At 35.0% G+C, this 27,168-nt stretch overlaps 1 protein-coding gene across 6 annotated transcripts in view; it reads left to right on the top strand.

Annotated features, from left to right (window-relative positions):
* The window catches only part of HMGCLL1 (3-hydroxy-3-methylglutaryl-CoA lyase like 1), a 74,720-nt gene that overhangs the window by 9,787 nt on the left and 37,765 nt on the right, over window positions 1-27,168 (top strand). For 2 of the 6 annotated variants that reach the window (XM_064412220.1, XM_064412223.1), the window contains exons 2-5: window positions 10,939-11,016; window positions 11,984-12,091; window positions 15,471-15,566; window positions 17,288-17,436. In XM_064412220.1, the coding sequence (XP_064268290.1) occupies window positions 10,939-11,016; window positions 11,984-12,091; window positions 15,471-15,566; window positions 17,288-17,436 (431 nt within the window). Of the gene's footprint in view, window positions 1-10,938; window positions 11,017-11,983; window positions 12,092-14,290; window positions 14,420-14,793; window positions 15,167-15,470; window positions 15,567-17,287; window positions 17,437-27,168 lie in introns of those variants that run through there. The other 4 variants (XM_064412221.1, XM_064412224.1, XM_064412225.1 and 1 more) reach the window with 4 other exon arrangements.

Raw genomic sequence — 27,168 nt, 5'->3', positions numbered from 1 at the left:
TGTCCTGCATGCTGTGTTGAGGGAACCTTAAGACGGTTTTTGTGAATATATACATTGACTGCACAGGGATACCTAGGACACCTGTAGACATAACTGTGTAGATAGTTAAGGATTTTTAAAGTCCAGTTGAGTCCTATCATTAAGAACATTTCAGGATATTTTGAGCTTATTGAGTGGTCTGGCTGTATTGCCATTTAGTCCGTAACTAGTATTATCTATTGTCAGGCACTGGAAAAATCCCTCAGTTAAGTTTATGTGTCACAGTAAAATGAAAGTACAGCTAATATTAGTACTATTAGATGTTTTTTCCCTTTTTTTTTGTCCTTACTTAATACTGGTCTTATTACTAATTTTACAGCTACATAAATTTGTTTCTCTTTAGTTGAGCACCTTATTATTTAGAATCTGGAGGTTTAAAAAAAAACCACACAAACTTCCTAAATGTGCAAAGTCTAGAAGTGAAAGCAATAAAATTTGGGAAATATCATCATTCATTTTGCCATGAAAACCCTTAATCTTCTCAAAGAGTCTGAAGTGATATATTCCCAATTTGATTTTGTCTTTGTCATAGTTCCTCCAGCACCAATATATTTTCTTCTACTTGTTCCACTTCAATGTTTTCATGTTTCCATGATATATTTTTTAAATTTCATGTAAGGAAATTTTTTAACGCCCTTAATTATTTTCAGCTAAATAGGAAGAAAACTATATTCTTTATATATGCTCACATTTGACTAATTTCATAGTGAAAATGGAAGATTTTTAAAACATCATGAATAGCGTAGTGCTAAAGTTATAATTTCCTTACCATTATTGGGAAATTATTCTGGTAACGCTTTACAGATGTTATTTTTCTAAAGAACTACAAATCTCAAATTCTCCTGAAGGATGATTTGCCAACAGTGAGGAAACAAAAAGCCATTAAAATACTGTCATTTTAGTCAGTATCTTTTGGAAAGAGAGCTATGGAAAACATAGTGGTGGGCCACCTGTACTTAAATTCATGATTTACTTGATCTTTTAGGCCCAGCCTTTGGACACAGAAGATGATTTTGATTGCAATTGTAATGGAGAATAGTTGATTTACTTTCAGCTTTTAATTTAATTATTAAAGATCTATGCATAACTCACTTTTATTGACAATGAGTTATTTAGAGAGACTTACCTGATAGGGTGGATGGGCAGTATATTCATTTTCCCCCCACTGATATCCCCAAGTATTTTAAAGAGCAAATTACTTGCACATGTTGGATTTGTAATGATGATCATGCCTCTGCTTTTTCAATGTGTGTGGAAAAACACCACTCTTTCTCCCTTCTAGAATTCTGTCTTTAGTCTTGCCTGTAAAACACTGTACACACCATAATACTATTACCATAAATAATAGTAAAGGAAAGTGTGGGAGGTTTTGGCTCCAGTGTCATCAGTATGCTGTTGATCTCTGTTCTCTGTATCCTTTTCATCCAGCCCAGATGGCAGAGTATAATTGCTTTTCCAGGCTTTGACCAAGATAGGGATATGGATGAAAGTGAGTTGGCTGTAAATCAGTTTGGTCAATGGAGAAATGCTGCTTGTTAGCCAAGAGAAGCATTTAGGGAAATAGAAAAAGGTAATGTATACACCATGTCCTGAAAATACATTTTTAATTTTTCCTGAAATGACTGCCTGTGTTGGCCTCCTGTTAATAATAGAGGTCTCTAGTACAATTTATTATTGATTTCATTGTAACACAAGTCTAACTGTGGTTGTCTATGCCTCTGCTACCACCTGATGCTACTAATAGATTCCTTGATCATTATTTTTCAAGTTATCAAAAATTGTCTGTGACTAGAGCACATCTATGTGCTTTTTTTATATTGCATGACCTGTTGGCTGTAATTTGGGTGTTCAGATCTCTGCTATTCCATGTACTCTGCATATGTTGAAAACAGCATCAAATGTTTTCCGAAGGTGTCAAGTCATCAGTGAAAATTCAGAAAGTTCAGTCTCATGAAGGAGACCATTATTTGGCAAATGTGGTCTGTCATTTTTGTTGTTAGGTTATGAATGAATTTTTGTGAAATATAGACATGAATATTAAAGATGGTATTTTTTTGTTTTCAAAGGTAGTGAACAATCTTTGGGCTTGATTTTATCTTTCTGTTTGTCTTGTAATGCAGCTTCTTTTTTTTTTTTTTTTTTTTTTTAAGAGCATCCAACATCATAGCAGGAGAATTGACATGTCTGTTAGACACTCAGTCTCCAGTTCCTGATTTCCTTCTTTGAAGAGCTGTCAGGACAGAAGTTTTGTTAGCCTGCCATATGCCTGTGGAATTTTCTGACCTACTGAGCTTGCATTAGGTGCATTTTAAGCCATGACCCCAGGAGATGTCTGTGTGACTCTGTACTGACATGTAGTAAGTTGTCCTTGGCCGCATAGTTGGAATGTAGCATGGACTCTCATGATTTTGATGATCAATTTAAAATGTGTAATGCATATAATTCAATGTATATAATTCACATTTCTTCCCTTTGCTTACTAAAGGGAAAAACTTCTGGGGGTCTGTAACTATCTGCACATCAAAATTGCTTCATAGATATTTTCCAGTATACTTTCACTTGCTTTGTTTCTGTTGAGCTATAAAAATAAAAATTAAATGCCTTAATTAATAATAAATCCTAAATGTTGATCATTATATGCTTATATTTCCCCATATTTATTTATATTATTTGAAATACTACTAGTAATTGCATTTTATGCAAAACTTACATATGTTTATTTGTGAATGTTTATATTAATAGATTTTGCTCATGACTGTTATATAAAGTGGGAAATACTGCTTTATTGATTTTCTATCCATCATAGCCTTTACTGTGTCCCTGAGATAACACCACCAGCTAGGTTGTGTGCTGTCATTTCACCAGATCTATGCTTTGTACAGTTTTGGGGATTGAAAATGATATATGAAAACTTACAAAGCAAGGATTTAATAAGGATTAAAGCTAAAGAATATGGGCTAACAATTCATGGCTTTATATCCTGCTACTCAGAAAAACACTTGCCTGGCATAGTAGTTCAGTGTAGCTCATCAGTTTTGAAAGAAACACTGTTACATTTTGTGTAATGGAGAGATCAAGAAGAAAATCTAGTTTATGAAGAAACTGAGAAAGTCATAAAGAAATATGGAAGAATATTGTTGCAAAATCAGTATGGTAACACATGTCATTTGTTTGACTAAAAGTAGTAGTTTCTGAATGCATTTCAAACCCACGACACACTATAGAAAAAGTGAAGAATCTTTAAGCTTGTTTGCTACTTCTGAACTCTGCATTTCCTCATGGAAGGGGAAAGTTAGTAATAACCTAAGAAGGAACTTGAGTTTAGTCTGCCCTGTGATATGAAAAGTACAACAAAAAACAACTTTCACCCTCTTATACATTTAAAAATGTACTATTATTGCATTTTATTCTTATGCTTTTAAAATAAAAGTGAAAGTAGATACCTCCAGACAGTATTCAAATATATGACTACACTCTCAATTAAACAAAACAGACAGTTCCAGGCTTTCAGTTTATGTGTTCATAGATCAAGCTGAGTTCACTTCAGTTGGTTATATGAGGTAAATTGTGTACTGGAGGCAGCTGCAGGTTCTGGTTTCCCATCCATTAAGAACATTCAGTGTAAGCAAGAGAGTAAACTACAAGTCATAGAAAATAATCAGCAGGTGTTTCATCCAAAGTATGTGAGAGTTGATCTCTTCTGATCTAATATAAAGGAAAATAGTCTGAGAAGTGAGGAATTCCTCCTGTTCCCTCTCTCAGACTCTGTAGACAGAGATTATATTGATTTATTAACTCTGTAGATCTTTAGAAAATGTACTGTTTTGTGTTTGTCTGAAAGAAGTGGTTTTTCTTACAGAAAGGAGTTCCTTATTTGTTTTGCTACATCTCATTGCATTTTACTAAGACCGGGGAAGTACTGTGCTGTGAAATTGGTTTGCAAACTTAGTACCTCTGTGACAATTGTCTATGTGATAGGTGATTTAGCACAATTGCATATTATGCTCAAGTTTTCTCTTTTATAAACATCATTCTGTTTGTGTATCAGGCAGAGCTCTTTTCCTGCTAGTTGAATTTTCTTGTATTTTTTCTTATGAAACCCTTGTTTGTTGCTTGAATAAAGTGTTATTCTTTGGGATTACTGTCATAGCATCCCATAGCTGTAGCCTCCAGCAGATAAGGAGATAAATCAGAGAGAGTTAATACTCAAAACACTAATGTTCAGATGTATTTTATGAGTGCTGCTACTCTAATCTGAGAAGTGTGATATTTCTGGCCTTCATCAACAAAGCTTATCCTTAGGGTGCTAAGCATTAGCAACTACTTTGCTTTTGTTTTAGGTGCAACTGATAGAAAGGGTCAAAGAAAGGGAAGAACAGGCTGTATTCCAATCCCAGCCTGTTTGACTTGGGTTAAAGAAGTACTCAAGGAGTATGTCTCTGAATTGGATGTTAAGGAACAAGGTTCAGATATTACAGGGAACTCTAGAATAAGAAACTTCTCTGTCAGGGAGTGGGGAGAGCCCTGAGGCTGGTAACAGGCAGTCCCACAGGAGCCAAGTGGTGAGAGGTGTAGGCCTAGAGGTGGTATCCGAGAGGATGGGCCTAGAAGGGGTTCAAGCACAAGTTCAGGACATTGGGTGAGTTTGTGGTGTTAAGGGAAGTCCCAAGTTCAACACCAAGTTACAGCTGGGAGCTCAGGTCAGTGAATCATGGTCAGGCTTTAGTCTACTGGTGGTAAACAGAGTTGGCCATGCAACCCAGTGCCTGTCAGGCAGGTCCATAGTGATGAGAGGGATCCAAGATCAAACTGTGAAGTCAGTCCATGGGTCTAGGTCTGTATTGATGTGAATACTCTGTTTACAGGGGAGTCATGGGAAAACAAGGAGGCAAGAATTAAATTGGTCTGATTTGCTTCTAGGCTGTAGTTTGGGCAGAAGAATAGAGATTATGCCAGTTGCTCCAAAGAGATGCTCTGAAATGACTGTTTCTTGGACTGATGCTAGCTGAGGTTTCTTAACCTTGATCTGAATACCTTTGCTAGATCTGCTGTGGCTTTGGAAGACCTATTGTAAAGGATTTGCAAAAGGAATAGTGATTTGTAGATGGTGTTTTGGTTTTTGAAGTTTGTAAATATGTCCATGAGTACTGTAGTTGAGTATGACTTGAATGTTCTAGTTTCATGTAAGAATAGTATTCTTAACATAGCAACTGGGTTTTTTTCAGTCTTTTGGGCATTCCTTAGTAATGTCATTTGTTGCCTTTTGATTTGCCAGCTCATCAGAATACTTGACAGAATTCTTTTTTCCCAAATCTTAATTTCCATTTTCTAAATAAAAGTAATAGTTTTTTCTTTATTTATTAGTTAATATTATTTGTACTTTATCACTTTTGCCTTTACCATTAAAATAATCTTTGTAAACAGGATTGGATCAAACAACTGGCCACTCCAGCAATGTGAGCATAAGTCTCATAATTCAGTTAAATTAATTTTTACTTAAAATCATATTTCTTACTTGTTTTGTAAACAACCCTGCAACAATAAGAAGTAGTATACTAGTAGATTATATTGGAATTTAATAGTTAATGTAAATTACAGTAGAAATATTAGGGCTATAATTTTACCATAGAAATCCTTACAGTGAATTCTCTCCCTGTTCAGACAATCTCCTGATATATGTAAATCACTGCTCTTTCAAAAGCTCAAACAAACCTTCTGACCTCAACAATTATTTGGTTTATTCCGGGTGAGTTAACTCTGCACTTAATTAATTTTATTCTGTAATGATTTACTTGCATTTTATATTTTGCCATCCAGTGGACAATCTCTAGTTGATTGAGTTGTTTTTTGAAGTAGAAAGGCCCAATATTTCTACTCATTAAGTGTCAGGCTACTGTTTTATCTATGACATCCTAGTTTATAGGCCAGGATCAGTTTTGTCATTTTATTTTCTTACTTAGTCAGCATCAGAAACAATTTGGAGAGTCCTAAGTGTTATCTTATGCATTGCTTTTATTGAGATTCTTCTGGGATTTCAGTGGAATTTTATACTCTTCTGTAGCTGCTTTGGTTTTGGCATGTCTGTGTTAACATTCAGGTCATGAATGTGGAGTGATATAATAGGAAAATTTCACGTGATGAAAGATTCTTAGGGGTTGAAGGTTTTTGCCTGGTCCATTCATGGCTACTCTTCTCCCAGTAGCCATGTCAGCAGCATGCAGCAGAAGTTCTAGAATGAATACTCGGTTTATCTTTACTGAGGGATATTCCTCAGGTGTGTCCCACTGTTTTTTGAATCTTCTCCAATTTTTCTCTAGTTAAGCTGGGAATTAATATGTTTTATATCTGCCTTCTAATAGTGTGAACTATGTGAACAAGAATTTTAATTTCTTCCTGTTTATTTCCTCTATGTCTTGTAAAGTTTAGAGACATCTATGTGTTCAGAAGATTGACCAGTTTTCTTTGTTCCGCTTCCAGCAATCATATTATTTATCTTAGAGCCTTCTCCCGGGTTTTGGGCATTTTTCCATGTCACTGCAGGTATACACTATGGAGTTACGATGCCACCTCCCTGCTGATTCTTGTTGAAAACTGATTTCCTGAGTAATTCTTTGTACAGGATGGACCTACCATTGTTCAGTTGTCCTCTGTGCCAGAACACCACCTTGTGGAAAAGGAAAGCAGAGCTTTATCTTAGAAGGATTGAAAAGACCTGAACTTCCAGATCCTTCTCTCTTACTTTTGTGTTTTTCAGTTGCCTTTGAGAAGCTCTGGGTAATTTTAGGAATGACCTTCATGGAATAAAAATTAGAAGGCTAAAAGAACCTCAGCGCCTTAAGTAGAAGTAGTGAAGTAGTGACAGAGCTTAAAAAAGTGTGTTTATTTAATCTTTTTACATTTATTGTTACATTAGGGAGATTATACTGCTTTAATTAAAAGTTACTAGGGTTTTCTGTAATGAACCTAAATTTGCAGCTATTTATAGCTGAGAGAAAATGTTTCCATACAGAAATTCGGCATTCAGTGTCTCAAGCTAAATGGTTTGGTTTTCCTTTTTCTGTTTCTTTTAAAAATACTCTTTGGCTGCATTCTGTTTTGAGAGAGGCAATTTTTTGTGGTTTTATATGCTTTTTGTGCTCCCTTGGCAAGGCTTGATACATGGAAAAACAAATTTTCCAGGCTCTTAGTCTTTTATGTCAGCTATTTCCTTTTTGATATTTAAAACATGATATTTTGGTGGTCATTACTTTTTAACAGAGACCCTGTATTATTCAATAAGCAGTCGCCCCTAAGTATTTGCCATTACTGCTTTTCATATATTGTTACATAAAAATCGTTCATATAGTTCAATCTAGTAAATATTTTTTCTGAAACAAAATTGTATACCTGACATGTTTAGTGGTACTAAAATTGGAACTTTTGTATTTCTGCAAAGTTCACAATTTCTCATTCATTTAAACTATGAAAGCAAATGGTTTGCATTTTTCTATTTATTTCTATTTTCTAATTATTATCTGTAGGGCATTTAATGCCATACTTAAAGATGTTGAAATGCTCTAAGTTGGTCTCGTTGGTTCTGAAAGTCATTCCTTTTACCCAAGGGTGTGGTGTACATTTGAAATGCTACAGTCAGAGTTTGGGGAAATGAGTCCTTCAATTCATGAAGCCCAAGTCCTGGTTGAGGTCTGATGCCATCCAGGTAGTAAACAGAGAAATGTTTAAACTCTGCCTAAGTTCTTAGAGACTTCAGTGTGTTCTGTGCACTTGAAGCTTGACTCGTGGGTGCAGATGGCATTGAGCCTGGCACAGAATATGACTCGTGGCTCGGGTGATTTCTTTAGATGTTATTTAAGTAATGTCCTGCAAGCATGGCACTGTGATCGGAAAACTTCCTAGAAAGTGGAGTCTCCTTTTTCTTCCCAACAGCTTTGCCAAGTACATATTTCTTTCTCTCTTGGAAGAATGTCCCAACAGCTAGTTACAGTATTCATTCACAGGACAGGTGAGATTCCGTTACTCCTTGGATTCATCTTGGGCCACAGCATAGAAAAATGCTAGAGTCACTTTAGCAGAAGATGGTACACATACTCTTATTTATATATTATTCCAATTTGTTTCTGTGTTCTATCCAGCAGAAAGGGACTGTAAAGTGTATAAATAGTATACAGGGACCTGAACCTAAGTATTCTGCCTGTCTTTGACTTGCTTGTTATCTGAGCTTCAGCAATGCAGCATAGGAGAAATTACTAGTTATGCTGGGGAGAAGGATGATCAGAACAGAATGTGTGAGCTGAATAAGAAACTGGCTGAGGAGGAAATAGGAGATAATGTTGAAAGCAGATTTATTAGACTGGAATGACATTGCTGATGGAATTCCTTTCTTCTTAGCATCTTTCTTCTATAGCGCTACTCTAATTTTTTTTTAATTTTTTTTTAGATAATACATGTTAGTACTAAAATAAGGTAATGATAGTCCAAAAGATTTCACAGGAAAGTATGAAGGTGCTAATATCTGCTGATAATTGTAGGACAGGAGACATTTTCAGTACAACACTGGATGCCATACTGGAGAAACTGAGTGACGTTGAAGATAGGAGCGATCAATATACCAGAAATAAAATTAGATGAAATACGATGCAAAGCAAGACTCCTCTGGACTCAGAGCCAAGAAGTTTACTCTAAGCTGTTAGTTCATCAGCTTGAAGAATGTACAGATTTGTTTATAGTACTGCCTTGAGTTTCCAGTATGTGGGAGTCATTCCCTATGTGGTTCTCAGTGTTGTTCTCACTCCATGAACAGTGAATTCAAGTTGAGATTGACTAGTGAACAGTGAGGTTGTAGAGAAAATCATGGGCTGAGAGGCCTGGACTGTGGTTCAAAGAGATTGTGCATCTGTAATATCACGGATAGAAAATAAAAACCAGTACTTGAATGGCTTTCTGCAATACCCCCTCCAAACTTCTGACCCCTGTGAACTCCAAGGGCTGCGGACATCACCTGATGGGGCTATGTGAACTGATCTGAAAAGACAAGTACAGCTCTGGATTTCCACAAATTTTTGCCACAGTAGGCACTAAATAGGATTTACAAGATTTGGCCTAGAAAATGAACGCTTTTTGCTCTCAAAGTTTTATGGACATTTTTCATGCTCTAAATTATGCTTTGGTTCACATAATCTATTTTAGCTCTCTTTTTATTTTCCAGTCACAGCTTCACTCATAACACAGCTGTGGCATTTGTCTTGCAACAAGAAGGATCTGATAATCATGAAATAACCCAGATTTATGCCTGTAGTGCTGAAGCAGTGCCATATTTGTGAAAATAACTTAAGAGGAACAATATGCAGCAGATGTGAAGGTTTTACCTTCACATTTAAGTAGGTTTATACTGTCAGTGAGTGTGGGCTTAGCAGGGCCTGACAGAGTTTCAACTTACCAGATGTTCCATGTGATCAAATAGATGCTATACAGCTGTTTCCTATTCTTTTTACTGGGCTCAGATAAATACACAGTAAATGGTCTGAAATATATTTATTGTATTTTGGCAAGTCCTGCAGAGAACTGCCCACAGGCAGCAAGAATGCAGGGAGAAACCAAGGGTGCTCATTGGCATGCTCATTTTCCATTACTGAAGAGAAATTAGCAGCTGTTTGGTTTAAACAACTCCGATGATACTACTCAGGGAAAAATAAAATATGGGGTTTTCCTTTGTTTGTGGATGTTGTGAGATTAGCAGCTGTATTTACAGAGCGTCTCCAGTCTGGGGCAGCTGTTACTCCCACGGGCAGCAGCTGTCCCCCTGTGCTGACAGTGTCACCCTTCCAGTGGCGTTAAACTCCTGGGAGAAGTGGTGGGGATTGGAGCAGCTGTCCTGCAGGTAGCTCGTGCTGATCCCAGCTCAGGCTTTCAGCACTGGAATGGAGAACTGGTTTGGCTTCTGTCCTCAGTGCAATACAGAAAACAGGGTATTTCCAGAGCTCCTGGCAAAGCTGCCTGTATCTCTCCTGTCCTCTCCTGAGCATGGACAGCATGCCCCAAATTGGCCTTGGGGTGTGTTTTTAAGGGCACACAATTTTTGGTTCAATCCAGCCAACTGCTCTGAACTGTTCCAGGGCTCATAGGCCCAGTTTACGTTAACTGCCACACATGTCAACTTGATTCAATCACAGAGCAGCTAAATAATAAAAAAGGAAGTTTCATTTCCCTTCACCTGCTTTCCTGTTCTCATTTCTCCTTCCTCCCCCTCCAGTTCCCCATGCTCTCCTTAGCCCTTTGACCTTACTGCTGCCTTCCTTCCCTCCTGTCCTTGTCAGCTTCCTGCCTTTCCAAAGCTGCTCTTACACCTGAAAAATTCTCCTTCTTATCTACTAGAGGCTTTCCTTTTGCCTTTAAATCCTTTTTTAAAACTTTCCTCTTCAGTCAGAGAAGTAATTTTCATTTTTCATTAATAATCTCTTTAACATTTCTTGACCGCTATGTTCTTTTCAGATTTATAGCCAGGTCTTGCAAACGTTTACAGAGAAGTACCTGTTAAGTTAAATTGAGAACATTCAGTTATAAGTTTGGAGGGCTGGATTGTTCATTGGAAATATTTTTGAAATGGAAATATTTCTCACTGTAAAACTCAATGTTCATTTATGGTTCTATATACATTTTTTAATAAACCTTCGTGACCTCAAAGGAGCAGTGGAACATTCACTAACTTCTGTTTTTAACTTTTATTCCTTAGGTCAAGGTGTGGAACATGTTCTCACAGATTTTTAAATGTGCTGAGCAAACTTAATGTTGACAATATGACTTTATACCCAGAATCATATGAAATGACAAGTACAATCTGTATATTTTTATCTTGGTGTTGATCTTAATTGGTTTATTTTTCAGTATTGATTTTTATTTCAGGAACCTCAAGCATCTGGACTGCCTGAGTACATAAAGATTGTAGAAGTTGGACCAAGGGATGGATTACAAAATGAGAAGGTAACTTTTGTTTTGTGTGTGTGTGTGTGCTAACATGGGTTTTAGTGTTGTTTTCATTAAGTAGAGCATTTACATCCTGCTAATTATGTTTCTTTCATTTTGTATTATTAAATATATCTATTTTCATATTGATAACTTACCTTTATATTTAGAATGAAAGTGTATTCCTATTTACTCAGCTTTTAGATCATATAATTTCTTTCTACACTTGGCTAACTAGCCTTTCTGTTACTCAACATTTCATTTTACTGGAATTTGTCTTGTCAGTCAATAACATTCTGTCATGAGATAATTGGCAAACACTATGAAACACTGACTATCTTTGCAACTTGTGTTTCTGCTTCAAGTGCTAATGTAGAAGGAATAGTAAAATCGGTTTTATCATGTTTCCTGCTGAAGAGACATGGCAGAAAAATATTACTCTTTTGATAGCATTATTTGCCTGAAGGGTGGTAGGGAAGCATGGAAGAAGATTGAAAGAGATTTTAGCGTACATGTATAGAAACAGTCATCTATTTCCACAAACAGGAGGATAAGCTCACATGTGTCATTGTTACTGATACCAGAAATGTTAGTGCTGTTAGCACAATCGAGTTACTCTGCCGCAGCCATGGAGCTTTTTTCCTCCCATTTTTCACTGGTCACACTGTTAGTATTTCCTTTTTAGTTCTTTCTAGTTTGGTGTTCAATTAATAACTAATAATGAGGCCAGATCTATAACCAGTTACACAGAAGTGCTTCCTTTTGTGATGGGCAGAAAATGGAGTATGATCATGTATACTGCCTAGTACCTTCCTTATACCTTCCTTATGCTTCCTACTGTCAGGAAACAGAAGAGTTATGGTAAAATGTGTAAGAATAGTTCATTATTTTATAAAAAAGTATTGCTTATATACAGGGAACATTTCACTTAAAAAGGTTTCTTATGTATAAAATACTTGGCTAAAATATGTCTCTATATCTATAGGTGATAGTCCCAACTGATATAAAAATTGAGTTAATCAACCAGCTTTCCAAAACAGGCCTGCCTGCAATAGAAGTGACCAGTTTTGTTTCATCCAAATGGGTGCCTCAGGTATGTAAAATCAGCTCTATTCACAACTATTTAAATTTAAATACCATTCCATTTATTTATATAACATTCAATATGTAATGGTGACACATCATTAATATAATATAATGTTGTTCCTACTTCTTTTCTACTTTACTAAAACTAGTAGTCATTGATGTAAAAAAGAAAAGTGGTATATGTTATTTTCTTTTTCTCTAAATGAAATGTAATTTTCCACATTGGCAAATGTGTTTGGAAGATCTAAATTTGGGACTTCTGTATATGTAGTAGTAGTAGTTAGGCATCTTACTTATTGTGGAGTTCTAACACTCTATCAGGAACTTCACTTAAATTTTGATGAATCATAAAAATTTGCTTATTATTTTTCCAGAATTAATTTTTACATTTGTTAGAATTCAGCAGAAACCTAGCCTTTCTGGAATTGGCAGCAAAACTTCATTGGCATTACAGTGTCACATTTCCATTTGAGATTTAATGCTGCAAATTCAGGCTCAGTCCTGAAGATTAGTATTTAGCGCCTGTTTGTGCAAATTAATTATTTTCTGCAAACATGGAAATAAGTCAGTACTTGTCTATACAATTTAAACTATTTTTCAGGAAATTGCCACTTGTTTGCATAGAAGCATTTGAATGCTTTATATTTGACAAGGAGCATAAAAGTTATTTACAAATAACAAGTTATTTACAAATATTAACAAATTTACATTAATTAACAAGAAATTAATGAATTTGAGAAAATACTTTAGTTTTAACTATGTCTCTTGCATGTTGCACATCTGACAAAATGTACATAAAATTTGTCATTTTAAACTGAGAATACACCCTGGGCCTGGACTGTATTCTAGGCTTTTCTCTTGAGAAAAACCTAGTACAGCCATGCTTATTCAAGAGTTAACAAAGCAAATTGTACAGCACTCTGAGGGACTCCTTTGCTTTATTTCAGTGTTCTCAGGGTCACCAAAGAGTCTAGAAGAAGGGTAGTAGGAAAGGTGAAGAGAATAGTGACAATGCAGAATTTCTTTGGCATCAATGCAGGGGCAATGGTCTCTTGTCTGCTAAAAGGGAATAGGTTAAGTTTTTCTAAGTGCCATCACACTTTGTCAGTTACTGCAACAGAGAATAATAACATTGTCAAATGTTAGAAGAAAATGTCTAAAGCAAAAGTGTATTTCTTCCTTTCTTGTTTAATTATTTCCTTTTCCTGTGAGCCATTGCGAGTACCAAATTTAGCAGAGGTTTGTCAGTTTAGAAAAAAATTAGCAATCCCTTCTTATCTCAAATTCATTCACTGAATACTTTGTTTTAATGGCTTTATTAGTGTTTAATTTTTTTTTAATTTAAAAGATAGGATTGTGTTGCTTTGACAGTGCAGTCTTGACTTTGCTTCTTCTTTCTCTTTTTCATAGGTCATGGGAATAGTATTTACAGTTATGTTTAGATCACTCATTCACTTATTTCTGTTTCAGTATTTTAAATTTTTATGGTTTCCCATCCACTGTTGTTTTTGGCAAAGATATTTTTTTACTGAAAAATCTAAAAGAAAAATTTCCACAGTAGCAAGGTGCCATATAAAACAGGATCCCACACCTATAACATAAATAGCCAAAAATTATAAATATCTACTATTAGGAAGCTTATTTTTAAAGAAATTGGGAAAAGAAGTATTTTATTACAATTTAAAATCTTATAACATGCAATACGCGCAAAGATGGGATTTTACTTACAGAAAAAATAGCAATGGGACAGATTTAATATTTATAATATTATTTGGATCTGGCAGGTTTATGCTGGTTGAAAAAGTGTCATTTTGGTTTTCCAGTATATTTTAAGACAGGCTATAATTGTGGAGAGTGAATTTAGTTCCAGCATTTGCCATTCAATTTATCATTTGGTTTCAGACATTCTTTCTTTGCCCTGAGAAATGTAGCTACTACTTACATTAAATTAAGGAATGAAAAATTGTTCTTAAATAACTAAGGTGTTGACAGAGGTTTTTTGTGAGGTTATCAGACCAATTTACTTCACATAGAAGCAAATACAAAAAGTTTTGTTTTTTCACTTATTTCATGATAAGAAAAGAGTTGTGTCTGGCTATAGAACACCTTTTGTGCCATTTATCCACTTCCTTATAGATACATATTTGGCTTATATTTGAAGAGGAATACATAGTTTTTTCTGATATTTGTAATCCATTCATTTTCACAGAAGGAAGCTGGTGACAGGAAGATTCCAGGCTACAAGCAGTATTCTTAGTTAATAGTGTGGTATAATTTAATACCATGTATTTAGAATTGTGGTACTGCATAGCTATCAAGAAGGCATCTGCTGAAAGTAAGGAGTAATGAAAGCTTTGTAGTTCATATATCTTTTTACATGGTACTTCTCAAAATACTTTTCACCAGTGTGGAAAAAAACAGAAATCCAATTTAACAGTGTTTGCTTGAGAGATTTGCTTTTAGGAGAACTCATTTAAAAAGCATTTAATGTGCACTATTCTTTTTTTAAAACTCAGAATCTTTAAGACATTAAATAAGAGGGATATGTTTTATTTTGTATTGTTTTCAGGTGTGCACACCATTGAAAAATATTTGTTTTCAACCCACTTATTTTAAGAAAATGTGTTTCTCTAAAGAATCTGCCTTTTATTATTATTCATTCATCTTCATCAGTACAAGGAGTATATTTAATCTTGAATGTATGACTACATATGTAAGAGTATCTTAAAAAGGCAGCTTTTCTTTTGTGAAGGAAGACTAAGGAAAAAAAGTACTCTGATCTTTGCTACAACAAAGAAGTTTCAGAAAGAAACTTGTGAATATATTAAAACATTCCACTATGCGGACATCTGGATTTTGCTGTCTCTTTAAGAATAGATGTGTTTAGTCTTGAAATGTTCTGATTATTGTGTTGAGTAATTCAAGTTCAGTTATGCTTAACATTGTCAAGTTGCATTTATCAGAGTGCTGAAGTTTTAAAGATTTCTATGTTTCTTAAATCTCAGTTATTCTGTTAATTCCACCTCTTAAGGGCAGTGAAGCAAAGTTCAAGTTGCTGTAACACTTCATGAACAGCATGATTGTAAGTCTGTCAGTTTATGATGCAAATTATATTTTTACAGATATGCACAAAGGAACACTGTTGAAGTCTTAGCCCCAGTTCTATATTCACATAGATCTAAAAAAAATTACAACACAAATAGTTAAGAAATTACAAAAGAGTATTTCTACAAAATCAGTTTAACCCCCTTGTTGTTAGACTTTTCATGTGAACTGTAAAAGTAATGAAGGCAAAAACACAGTCTAAACCAATTTCTATTTAGCTATATAAAATCAGAAAATAACTGCTGATCAATACAATTTATTCATTTATTTATTTATTTTAGATGGCAGATCACAAAGAAGTAATGAGGGGCATTGAACGGCATCCTGGAGTCCAATATCCCGTTCTCACACCTAATCTTCAAGGTTTTCATTCTGCTGTGAGTGCTTTCATAGGTGTTGTCCACATTTACCTCTTTTATGTTTCAGACACTTTCAGTTCAGTACCAGAATCTATCTATTTAATGTCAGAAATAAGCTATAGTTTTTTTCACTGAAAACTCCCAATTTTCTTTATGAAAAATGGGAAATTCACAGAGTGATGTTAAGTTCATAATTTAGTGGAGGCACTGACCAGGAACTTTGTAAGTTCCTTGTATATAAAGGGCAAGACAGTTCTTTCTCTTTTACCTGTTGGCCCTAGAAAAGTTTCTGAAGAGTGTCTTGGTGGAAAACACTGAAGAACAATGAGGAATGATTCATTTAAATGAAAAAGCTTTATAGCAATTCTGGATTTCATTTTGGTTGGATTTGAAAGTTTAAATTATTTCAGTTCTTCCAAAATAGTCAAAATTTCCAAAATAGAAAAAATCACAGACTTGAAGTGTGTAAAGGAGTGAAAATGAAGCGGTTCAATCTTCTTAAAATATACACATTGTTAGTCTAATCTTTACAACTTCTTTTGTTTTTTGAAAATTTTTAGTGCTTATGCTTTTGTCCTGATGTAGGACAGGTTGTATTTGGAAAGTATAATGCTTGGTGGACATTTGTGGTCTAGTTTGTCATTCAGTTCCTCTACTGAAATATCTGTTGAAACAGAATCCTGTGCATAGTTGACTTAGCTGTCAACAGTCAGAGTATAGTGCTGCAACTTTGTCTCAGTGGTAGCTTGTATGAGTTTAACTAATGGTGTTTTATCTCTGTGCTGTATTTAATGATATAATGAAGGGAAAACAATAAAAAATATTTGCAGATGATTTCTACATTCTTCCTTGCTGTTGGCTTTTTCCCTCTGAAAGAATATTTGTCCCTGTATGGGTTGCTGAATTTTAGACATTATCCTGCAGAAGCATAGAGTAAGGGCAAAAGCTCCATACTTTTTTATTGAACAAGAGTATTATTCTTACTGGAGAGTGAGAGTTAGTTAACTATTCTAACTATTAAGCTAAAATGTTTTCTTCTCCTATCAGCTGGCTTTCAGCCTTGTAGTTTGCCTCATGTTAGTTGATTTACTGAGGTACTGAATACAAGCTCAGGCTAGTTGCACCTTCAGTGAAGTCACCACATTTACACATTTTCTAGACTGGTGTTTGCTAAGATTTCTCTCAGCAGACTCTCATGTACACATTTTCCATATTGTCCTTATCGACTGTGACACCAAGACCAATGGAGCCCTTGATCCTAGAGCTGGCTCTAACAAAGAAATCCCTGTTGGTTATTGTTCCTGCTCTAGGCATACGTGCACAGAAAGCTTTCCCAAGCATGAGAGTGACTTTGGTATTCAGGAGGAACAGACAGTGTGATAGTTGTTGTATGATCTTTTCCTTTTCTAAAAAGATATATACAAGTATTAAAAAATTATTTTGTATAGCTGGTCCATGAGAATTCCTACATCTTATTCCCTTTATCATTCATCACTTTAAAAACATGTTTAACTAATTTCTAAGAAGAGGCAGAAATATGCCATAATGAATGATCTCAATATTTAATTCAATCTGTTTGTATGTTATAGCTTAAAAAAATTGGAATTAAAGTTAGATTTTAGATACGGATGATATACTTAATATACTTTAAAATTTTAGAATGCTGTACAGAATTAAATGCTCAATCTAATACTTTAATATAGTATTATGATTCTGTTTTCTTGAAATGTGTTTTTTAGATTGCAGCAGGAGCTACAGAAGTCTCGGTATTTGGCGCAGCATCTGAATCTTTTAGCAAAATGAATATTAATTGTTCAATTGAAGAAAGCATAGAGAGGTTTGAAGAAGTCACTAAATCTGCAAGGAATATGAATATTCCAGTGCGTGGGTAAATATACAGATTCTAAAGTAATACAGAGATACTGGAGTCATTGTTACAGGGGTTATTTGGTACCAGTAGAAAAGTTCATTACCAAATTTGTACATTATAGATGAATTGTAATAATAATCTTTACTGTGATTTTTATTTTTAGGATTGAATATATTTAGTTATTTTTGCATTTTTAACTACTGATGGTAACTCTTTTGCTGTGGAAAATAAAAAATAAAGGGAGTATTTATGAGGTTTTATTATAAAAATTAGTTTTTACTGTCACAGATGGCAGAATAAAATTTCTTTTGTGCTGTTGAGAATTTGTAACACTAGCACCTTAAAAAAATGCAATACAAATTTTTATTTTTTTATAGAATTCATAATATATCGCTACATACTTTGCAACATTAAGGTATAAAAGTGAGAAAACAAATTTACTCCTAAGAAAAAACTTGTTCTGTATATAAGTTATCCTTATAACCCAGGCATTGAAATTTTTGAGTCTCCAGTGCATGAAACTCGAGAATTACCCAGCATTTATTTTTCAACTTAAAATTATCCTAATGGTACTCACTGATGAACAGTATAGATTTTCATTTCCATTTTCTTTGCATCACAGGTAAGAACTACTTACCTAAGATTATTTGTGAAGGTCCTTGTGAATGCAGAAGGGCTCACATAGATTCAAGGAGAAACTCAGCAGTGGGATTCCTTGAGGATTACTAGTAGTGTAAACTACATCATGTTCAGAAAATACCTGGACTTGAAAATAGAAAGAGGTAGATACCTCACAGACTACGTATGTGAAAACCAGTCTGGGAATAAATACTGGTTTTTCTCTTTGCTCTAGAAATAGTGATGAGGTGATGCTACTGCACACGTTTTTTCACAACAGTTTGTGAATGTTTGGGCATTTGTCTGGAGAAAGGGAAATCTGACTTCTAGTTATAACTGTGCCCCAGAGGATCACAGAACAGCAGTATGGTTTAGGTTGAGAGAGAGCTCTGGAGATCATCTTGTCCAACCCAAGGATTTGTGGGTTTTGGTTGGCAAAAAGCTCAGCCTGAGCCAGCAGTGTGCTCCCAGCCCTGAAAGCCAGTAGTGTCCTGGCTGCATCAAAAGCAGCATGGCCAGCAGGGCAAGGGAGGGGGTTCTGCCCCTCTACTCTGCTTTGATGAGATGCCATCCAGAGTGCTGCATAGAGTTGTGGTTCCCCAGCATACCAAGGACATAGAACTGTTGGAGCAAGTCCAGCAGAGGCACTGGAGCATATCACTAACAAGGTCAGGCTGAGAAAGTTGACTCTCTTCACCCTGGGGAAGAGAAGGTTTTGTGGAGACCTCATAGGGGTCAAGGGGGGCTGCAGGGAAGCCAGAGAGGGACTCTTCATCAGGAACTGTAATGACAGGACAAGGAGGAAAAGCTTCAGGATGAAAGAGTAAGTTTCAATAAGATACTTGGAAGACATTCTTTACTGGGAGTATCTTGAGGCACTGGCACAGGTTGCCCAGAGAAGATGTGGATGCTGCATCCCTGGAGGTGTTGTTCAAGGCCAGGTTGGATGGAACTCTGAGCAACCTGATCTATTGGAAGGATGTGTCCCTGCCCATTTCAGAGGTGTTGGAACTAGGTGATCTTAAAGGCCCCTTTCAATCCAAACTATATTCTGTTTCTATGATTTTCAGATGCACACAAGGGCCAACCAAAGATAGCTCATAAATGCTCTGATTCCTTTTCCTTAGCCTGGGTATATTTCAGGAGGAAAATCACTGAATAGAGAGGTAGGGATGTTCACTGAATTAAAAAATAGTAACTTGTACCAGAGTTTAAATACTTTTTCCAGTTGCTAATCTACCAGTAGAGTCATTATTTGCTTCCCTCAGACACTTTTCCTATAAGAGATCTGTTATTTAAAAGCTGTCTGCCACCACTGTTCATCACATTTTTTCTAAAATTCTGAATTCTGAGCTGAGAACATAACTAGCAAATTGAATTCCCCAGGAGGATTAAGCTCAGAGATGCCTGAACTTTAGGTCCCAGACAAGGGTGGTTAAGGGAATTCAGACAAAACAGCAAGTGTATAACAACAAATCTTATCCACTTGTGAACACTTTCACACTAAACTTCTGTTTTCTGGTTTTTTCAGATGTCTAGGCATGTCAGGAGATATTTTCTGTTTTATATTCCTGTGTTTTACTAAAAATTTGACTAAATGGTACAATATAGGCAACTGACCATCCTCAAAGCCTATGTATTGTAGACGTTTTTGGATAATTATGGAGGATGTCAAAAAAAGGACTTTGCAACTTATCCATAAGATGTAAATTGTAGGTGATGAAGGAGCCCCTGTGGTATAGTGTAGATTGATTTTCTGCTTAAAATATTAACTTATCTTCTGTGCACTAGTTTTCATACATTTAAAAAAGTGGCAGCATGGTGCTTTCCCCTCCCCAGATTCTGTCTATTGCATTTGTGACATACCAGAAGCAATTACTATGGCACCAATACCCTGATGTGATGGAAGTAGCTGTTCCTATGACAGGATTCTATAACATTCCCAAACATTTATTATCTACTCTCTGACAAACCATGTGGCTTTTATTTTTCTTCACACAGAAAAAGAAAGAGAATAAAAGGAAAAAAAAAAAGAAGAGAGAGAAAGGAGGCAGAAAAGCTAAAACAGAAGAACAACACAGCAAAAAAAGTAATAATTTAAAGAACAAAAACAAGGCAAAGAGATAAAAGGGAGGAATATCAAGAACCAGGTGGTGAAGCAAACAGTACAGAGATGAAGAAAAAGGATATAATTGAACTCAGGGAAAATACAATCAGATTATATTTTGAAAGTGCTTACTTTGTATATCCAGTAGAGCTATCTCTAGTTTCAGTGCAATATGCAAACATAAGATAAACTTCGTACAGTATATGCAGGAAAATTTGATTGAGTCTGTCATGCCAGGTCCAGTATGTTACAGAATACTTCAACAGGGAAATGCTTAATATTAGATATGCTACAAAGTGAGCAGATTCAAAGTTGTGAATGAAAATCATGTAAGTGCACTCCAGCTTTCTTGCTGAGGCTTACAGGAAAAGTGCATCATTCAGAGTCAAATAGCCATTAACAGAATAATTTAATTTTGGTGATTATTTGTGGTGATGCCTTTTCCTGGTCTTAGAAAATTGAGAGCCAGACATAGTTAAGGGATAAGGGGTTTTACCTTGGTATTTTAATAAGGATCCTTCCTTATTGGTGCACCACTTCACCAAGGTGGAATGTGCCACAATGCAAACACACACAATAAATCAGTGGACAGTTTTTTGCAAATTAGCATATCTAACAAGGATGTCCCAATGGGAGACCTGGATGAATGTTGTGATATTCCCCATTTGTGAAATTCCCCCCCTGGATGGGACAAATCTTTAGTTTACAGGATGTGTTCTAGAGAGTTACTAGGTTTGGGATCTGGGTTTGCCAAGATAACACAGGGTTTTCTGGCCTCCTACTATGAGCCTTTAGGATGCTTGGTGTCTTGGCCTAACAAAATACTAGGACTATGATAAATTATTAGACTTAAGGAATTACAAGTATGCATGCCAAGAATACTGAGGATACATTAAAGTTGTATAAAAGGTACATAAAAGAAAAGGCAAAAAATAATTTGGCATCAGTGGGATTGTAGTGATGTAAAGGATCCAAATAGAGAAGATACATATATTGAAGCTACATTTATGTGAATGTTACTTGTATCTCCATCACATTATATTAGTTTGCATATTAATTTGTCCAGTAAAAAATAGAAGTTGAGGCATAAGAGATGAGATGATGGACTATGAATGACACACTTTGACAAATCCAAAAGTTGAAGAGAATTGCTGATATTTTTCCAGGTAATCTAATATAACTCAATTAAAAAGTAGCCAATCTGCTAAAAAACATGCTGAGAATCTATACTGCAGAATATGAAGCCTTGTTTCATAACAAAAAGCCTTTTCTGAGGCAATAATTCATTATCAGTATCCACTAAATATGGATTTCAGTATATGAAAATGTTGGAAAGAATGTTTTGAACACTACATTAGAAGATAAAAGAGAACTGGTTAACTCCATACAATTGGATTTTAAAAAATCCATCCTGGGAAGATTTTGAGGAGTCAAAGTAGTAATTAATGAGAAATAAAATAGTACTATGGATCAGACTCTAGACAAATATGTTTTAAAGAGAATAATTGCAAAGTATTGTGATACTTTGACTTGCGTCCCTCCCTATTCATACTCATTCAGATGCAGTCCTCATGGGTTGCAGTTACAAGAGCCTATGGAAAGCATCAAGACAGAATGATTGCTCAGAAGCAATAATCAAAAGGGATTGTTTAGTGTCCATTTACTTCACTACTTTCTTTAAAGCTCCAGTGTATTTTCTTGAGTAGAATTGTGAAAACCAGAAAAGAAACAGCAGAAGCCTGAATATGGAAATAGAGGATTCACAAGGACTTATTTTTTTTAAATAGTAGATCTCCCAGCAATTGAAAAAAGGTCTAAAACGTGGACTTAAAACTTTCAATTAGTAAAAAAATGAAAAAATGCCCTTAAAGAAGAATCATCAGTTTTGAGTACCAAATCCAGGAAGCAAGTAAATCTGTTTACATCATTTCATGTGCTTGTGAGGACGGAGGTTATGGAAGCAGTCTGACATTTCAGACTTAATTCTAGAAAATTAAACTATGATTTTCTCAGGTAGAACAGCCTGCACTACTATAGGGAATTCATTAGTACTTGAGAGAAAGTTGTTCATTAGTTCCCAAATATTGCAGTACATTTGGAAGACTTCTGGAGTTTTTAATTATATTTAATGAAATAAAATGCTGTGTTTCTCTTTCTCAATGAAAAAAGTTAAAAGATAATCAGAACATAAAAGTTAAACAGATTTCACAGAAATATTCAGTGCAATCCAGGTGACTTTTTCTTAGAAATAAATCAAAAAAGAATTAGCTATTAAAGTCTGTGGTTTTTGGTCACATCTTTAGCTGTTGCATGAGGCACATCTGAACATGACCACACAACAAGCCTGAGCTTGTCATCCTAAATTTTCTAGTAGTTACTAGAGGGAATTAGGCAACCTTCTTGCTGTGGTCTAATGTATGTGCTTTTTAAAAGTACCTGCCATAGGATAAGATGAAACACTGTCTGGATGATCCATCCTTTTGGCTGCAGAGGAGTTTAGGTCCATCTGGTGTTGGTCATTCTATAGGTGGCCTGTCTGAGGCTAGGCTGTGGATGAGTGTCTCTGATATCAGGAATAAGAACAAGTGAATCCCCTTCTACTTCTGCATAGGCAAAGGATTAGGACTTTGTGTTTTGTGTAAATTACAAGAAATAGAGGAAATGTGACAATAGGCTTTGTGCAGCAAGGTATCACAGGATGAAGCTGTTGACTATACAAAGATTTTTACTTGGTGGAATTAGTTTTTAATTACCCTTTTAGACATTGGCTGATTTAAAGAAACATCACCAAAACCTGCAGCCCTTTCTCAAGCAAGATCCCAGGACTACACATTTTAAATTCTAATATAAATTTTGTAGGCTAAATATTTTGCTACAATTACTAAAGTAATAAAAATCAAAATATGCCTAAACTGTATCTGTGTTCATTTCAATACCAAGATTGTTTTTTTTTTTTTTTCTAAAGCACTATTATTGTTTAAAGTGTTATTTATTTGCAGGAAATGGATAATTTAGTGCCTTGCCCTAACTCCTTATTTGAGCAGTTGAAAAATACTTCCAAAAATAATTTTAAGGGGTTCAAATTGTATTTCCTATTTTTACTGGCAATTTACAATTTATGTAGTGGGCATAAATCATTGGCAATACTTGAATCTTATGAAAAATGCACTCAAACAGTTGAAACTAAACTTTTAGCTTTTGCATGTCTTACTGTTACTACAGCTGCACTAACATTGACTCCATCATCATCCAAAAAATTTATGTTGTAAGCTGTCACATTTAAAATCTGTAGCACAGTCCTCAGTTTTCTAAATGTTTACTAAATCAGTTCAAATGTTTATGAAGAATTGAAATGTTGCATATGGTCTTAGAAGTTTGACCATTTATTAGCATCATAAAGGGGCGGGGTTCTGTTGGTTTTTGTTTGGCGTTTTGAGTTAGTTTGGGAGTTTTTTAATACATGCATAAAAACTTTACAATAACATCTGGGACACACTCTGTGAAGACACTCAGCCAAATCAGTTATGAACTGTGTGGTCAGCTAATTACTACTATGTGTGTTTTACATGTAAAGTGACAGAAAATAGTGCTGGTTTTAAATTTGCACCTTGCAATGCATGATTCAGGTACTGTTAAAGATATCACAACTTCAGTGATTAAAAATTAAGTCTTAACAGCCAATATTGATGAAAAATTGTGGGAAATGGTAATTGGAAGTAGTCACTTGGATTGTCCTTTAACTTGTGTATCATGAATGTAGGTATGAAGAAAATGTTAAGTAAACTCTGAATAAGTTAGTTTCTTCCACATTAATGTATGCCATTAAGCTAGATTCTTCTGAGTTTATGAATTCCAAAATTAAAAAAAACACAGGAATGAATTGCAATTAGTACGATAGAACAGTAAAGGAAGTAAGGACTGGTATTTTTCTCTCTTTTCCAAAAATGGTGCTTTGGGTCCTGACCATGACATAAAATCAGACTATCTCACTCTGAAACATTCAATACTATATAGGAGTTCCTTATTCCTAACAAAAAATGAGCCAGGGATATAAGCCTGAAAGGTTGTACTTTTTTTCCTTTACTAAAAAAACACTTCTCCATGGTCAGCAATTAAAAGCTGTATTTATGTCCCAGACCTGAAAAATGTTTATGTGAACAGCCCTTTTAAGGCCATTTGTTCAAATGTGAATGTGCATGCAAATATTTAGAGATTCAGTGTTAAAAAAACAGATGCAAATGATTGCTGTAGAATACCTCTAGAGTCATTTCCTTACAAAGCTGCTGCTTCATAAATTAAAGCTCATGCAATCACACATTAATTCTGAACTGCTCTATGTAATTCCTTTGTTTATATCCTATGCCTTTTAAAAATAAGTTGTATGGTGCAGTTCACAGTACATAAAAGCATTTTGAAATGTATCACTGTTTGGCTTACATCTGTGTTTGTACATAATTCTAATAGTGGTTGATTTACTTGGTTGATACACTTGTTGTGTACTATTATTATTATTATTATTATTATTATTATTATTATTATTATTATTATTACTGCTACTACCACCTTTTATATTATGCTATAATAAAGCTTACAGGTTCCAACATACTTTTTTGTTAATTATAGGAAATAATTATTGTTTCACTTTGATGCTAATATATATTAAACAAAATATAATCAAGACTTAAAGAATTTATTTTAATTATCTTTGTCTTGCGTTAATGATATTGGGATTTCCTTTGAAAAAGAAAGATGTGGAAGAATATATTCTTTTTGTTTTAATGTACTTGCAGCAATTGTTTTTAGAAACTAATAGTGAAGCCTGTTTTGTTTATAAAGATTATCCTGATTATCCTGATTATCTAAAACTCCTGTTTATCAAGATAATCAGATTTTTATAATTCAGTTCAACAATGTTCTTTTTTTCTTCTTGTATTACAGTCCATCCCAGCTAACTTAAGTTGAAATATTTGGATGGCCTTACAGTAGCAGATCTTTTAGATGTAATTAGAAATACCATGAGATAAACTCAATAATTCGGTTTTGCACAAATCATACAGTTCAAAGCTGTATGTGCCTCACAAATACAGCCAGAAACTCAGATCTCCTCTTTTCTGTTATTCTGGAATACTTAAGGCTCAAATGCATGTGTTTTCTCATTGCTTTAGATTGCCCATTGTAAAGACTACACTGTGAAGTTCAGCATTCTCACAGTTATTTTTGAGAACATTGTATTTATACTATTACCACTTTTCTAAATAGTAAAACCAGTGTAACACCTTCATGTCACTATAAGTGAGCCTATAGTTGGGGTTATAGAAACAACAAAATGTAGATGAGCATTTAATAGACTTGGAAGGAACACGATTTTGTATGTGAATGGTAAACAAATCTACAGGGTTACACAGTATTAAGCCAGCTGGAATCAGTGCCCTGCAGAAGTTTAAGAAGCCAGAGATTGCTGGGATAAGGGATTTAGTGAATTTCTCTTACTGGGAACAGCTGAAAAAAGGATCTTGGAGCCATTGTACTGACTTTGTCATACTGGATGATTGCACTATGGAAGGCTTTCCTGAGGAATAAATTTCTACCAACTTTTAGCCATTGTTTTGTACCTACAGAGAAAAAATATTAATAGCAGGCCAAAAGAGCTGCTTTAAAAAAAAAAAGGAAGAAAAAAAGAAGGATCTCTGTGGGAAGTAAAAAATATCCCCATGTCTTCCTAAAGGGTAGGGTAAATCAGATGTGAAATGTTAATATGACATTATAAGCTAACAATGTGATGTGCTTGACAGTATGTTACTGATAGCTCCATAGGTAACTAGAGAGAAGTTAAATGGTTTAGTGGTCCTTCATTATTGTAACAGTTTGGTTACTTTTAAGAGAAGTAACTATTATGTAGGACGTAGTTCAGTATTTTATCTTATCATAGTTCACAATTTAATAGTGGGTTTTTGGCATTTAAAAATATTAACAATTTTTTTTCTGTACTATTCACTGTGAAAAGGATACATATTACTTATAACTGGGCACTAAATACATGGAGAGATTGTTTCATTTTTTATTTTTCTGGGGGGGGAGGGAGGGGGAGGGTGTTTGGGGGGGGGTTGGTTGTTTTAAAATCAAATGTGAAAAAAAGATCTTGGCTTTATTTACACATTTTGGACTTGCCTTGGAGAATGTATTTCTGGAGGAATCTCCTTTCTCTCTCCCTTCACTTCTTTGTGTTTTTTTCTCTCCCTGCAGTAAAGACTCCCTGTTTTTGATAAATGGTTTTCTTTGGAAAGAGACAGAATAGATCAACCTTAATATTATGAATTCATCAAATGATAGGCATGTACATTTTAGCACAAACATCCAATAAAAATAAATACATCTGCAGTGAACATGGTAAATTATATGCAAACTTACACTATAATAATAAACAGGAAACAGCAGCATCTGAGTCTGCAACTGGCTTCTCAGGAGGCTTCATGCTTCCAGCTGTGGTAGCAGCTGTGGATCTGGCTCTGGGACTCCTGCTGAAACAAGTTGACAAAGGGCTGATTACAACATGGAGTTCAGTTTCTGCTTGGATTCATTTTCCTTTTAACACACTTTGGTAAAGAAATGTTTGCTCATATACCCTGTTTGTGGTTTATATCCTTCACTTCACAGGCACTGGGCTGATGTGATTATCACCATTCCTAGTGGCCTTGATCATGGGGTCCTTGTACATGGGGACCTTGTGGAACATTGAAATTTGGTTTTGGCATACTGGAAGAAATTGAAAACTCTCTTCCTCTTCCGTCTCCCTCCCCATCTCCAGAGGCTGTTCAGCATTTTTGTGCAAAATATTACACAGTCAAGTTGTGTGTTTTTTTTGGTTTTGTTTTTGTTTTATATGCATAGGAAACAATTTAGTAGAAGACTGATACTGATCTGCAGTGAAATCTGCAGACAGATGAGAGACTGGGTAAACTGTGCCAGGTGAAACAAGTAGAAAACTTTTTGTCACTTTTTCTTAAAGAGAAGGATTCTGATTTCTC

Source organism: Passer domesticus, chromosome 3, assembly GCF_036417665.1.
Source record: "Passer domesticus isolate bPasDom1 chromosome 3, bPasDom1.hap1, whole genome shotgun sequence".
NCBI classification, from domain to species: domain Eukaryota; kingdom Metazoa; phylum Chordata; class Aves; order Passeriformes; family Passeridae; genus Passer; species Passer domesticus.
The sequence above is the reverse complement of the archived record's forward strand: the minus strand, read 5'-3'. Positions and strand labels throughout refer to the sequence as shown.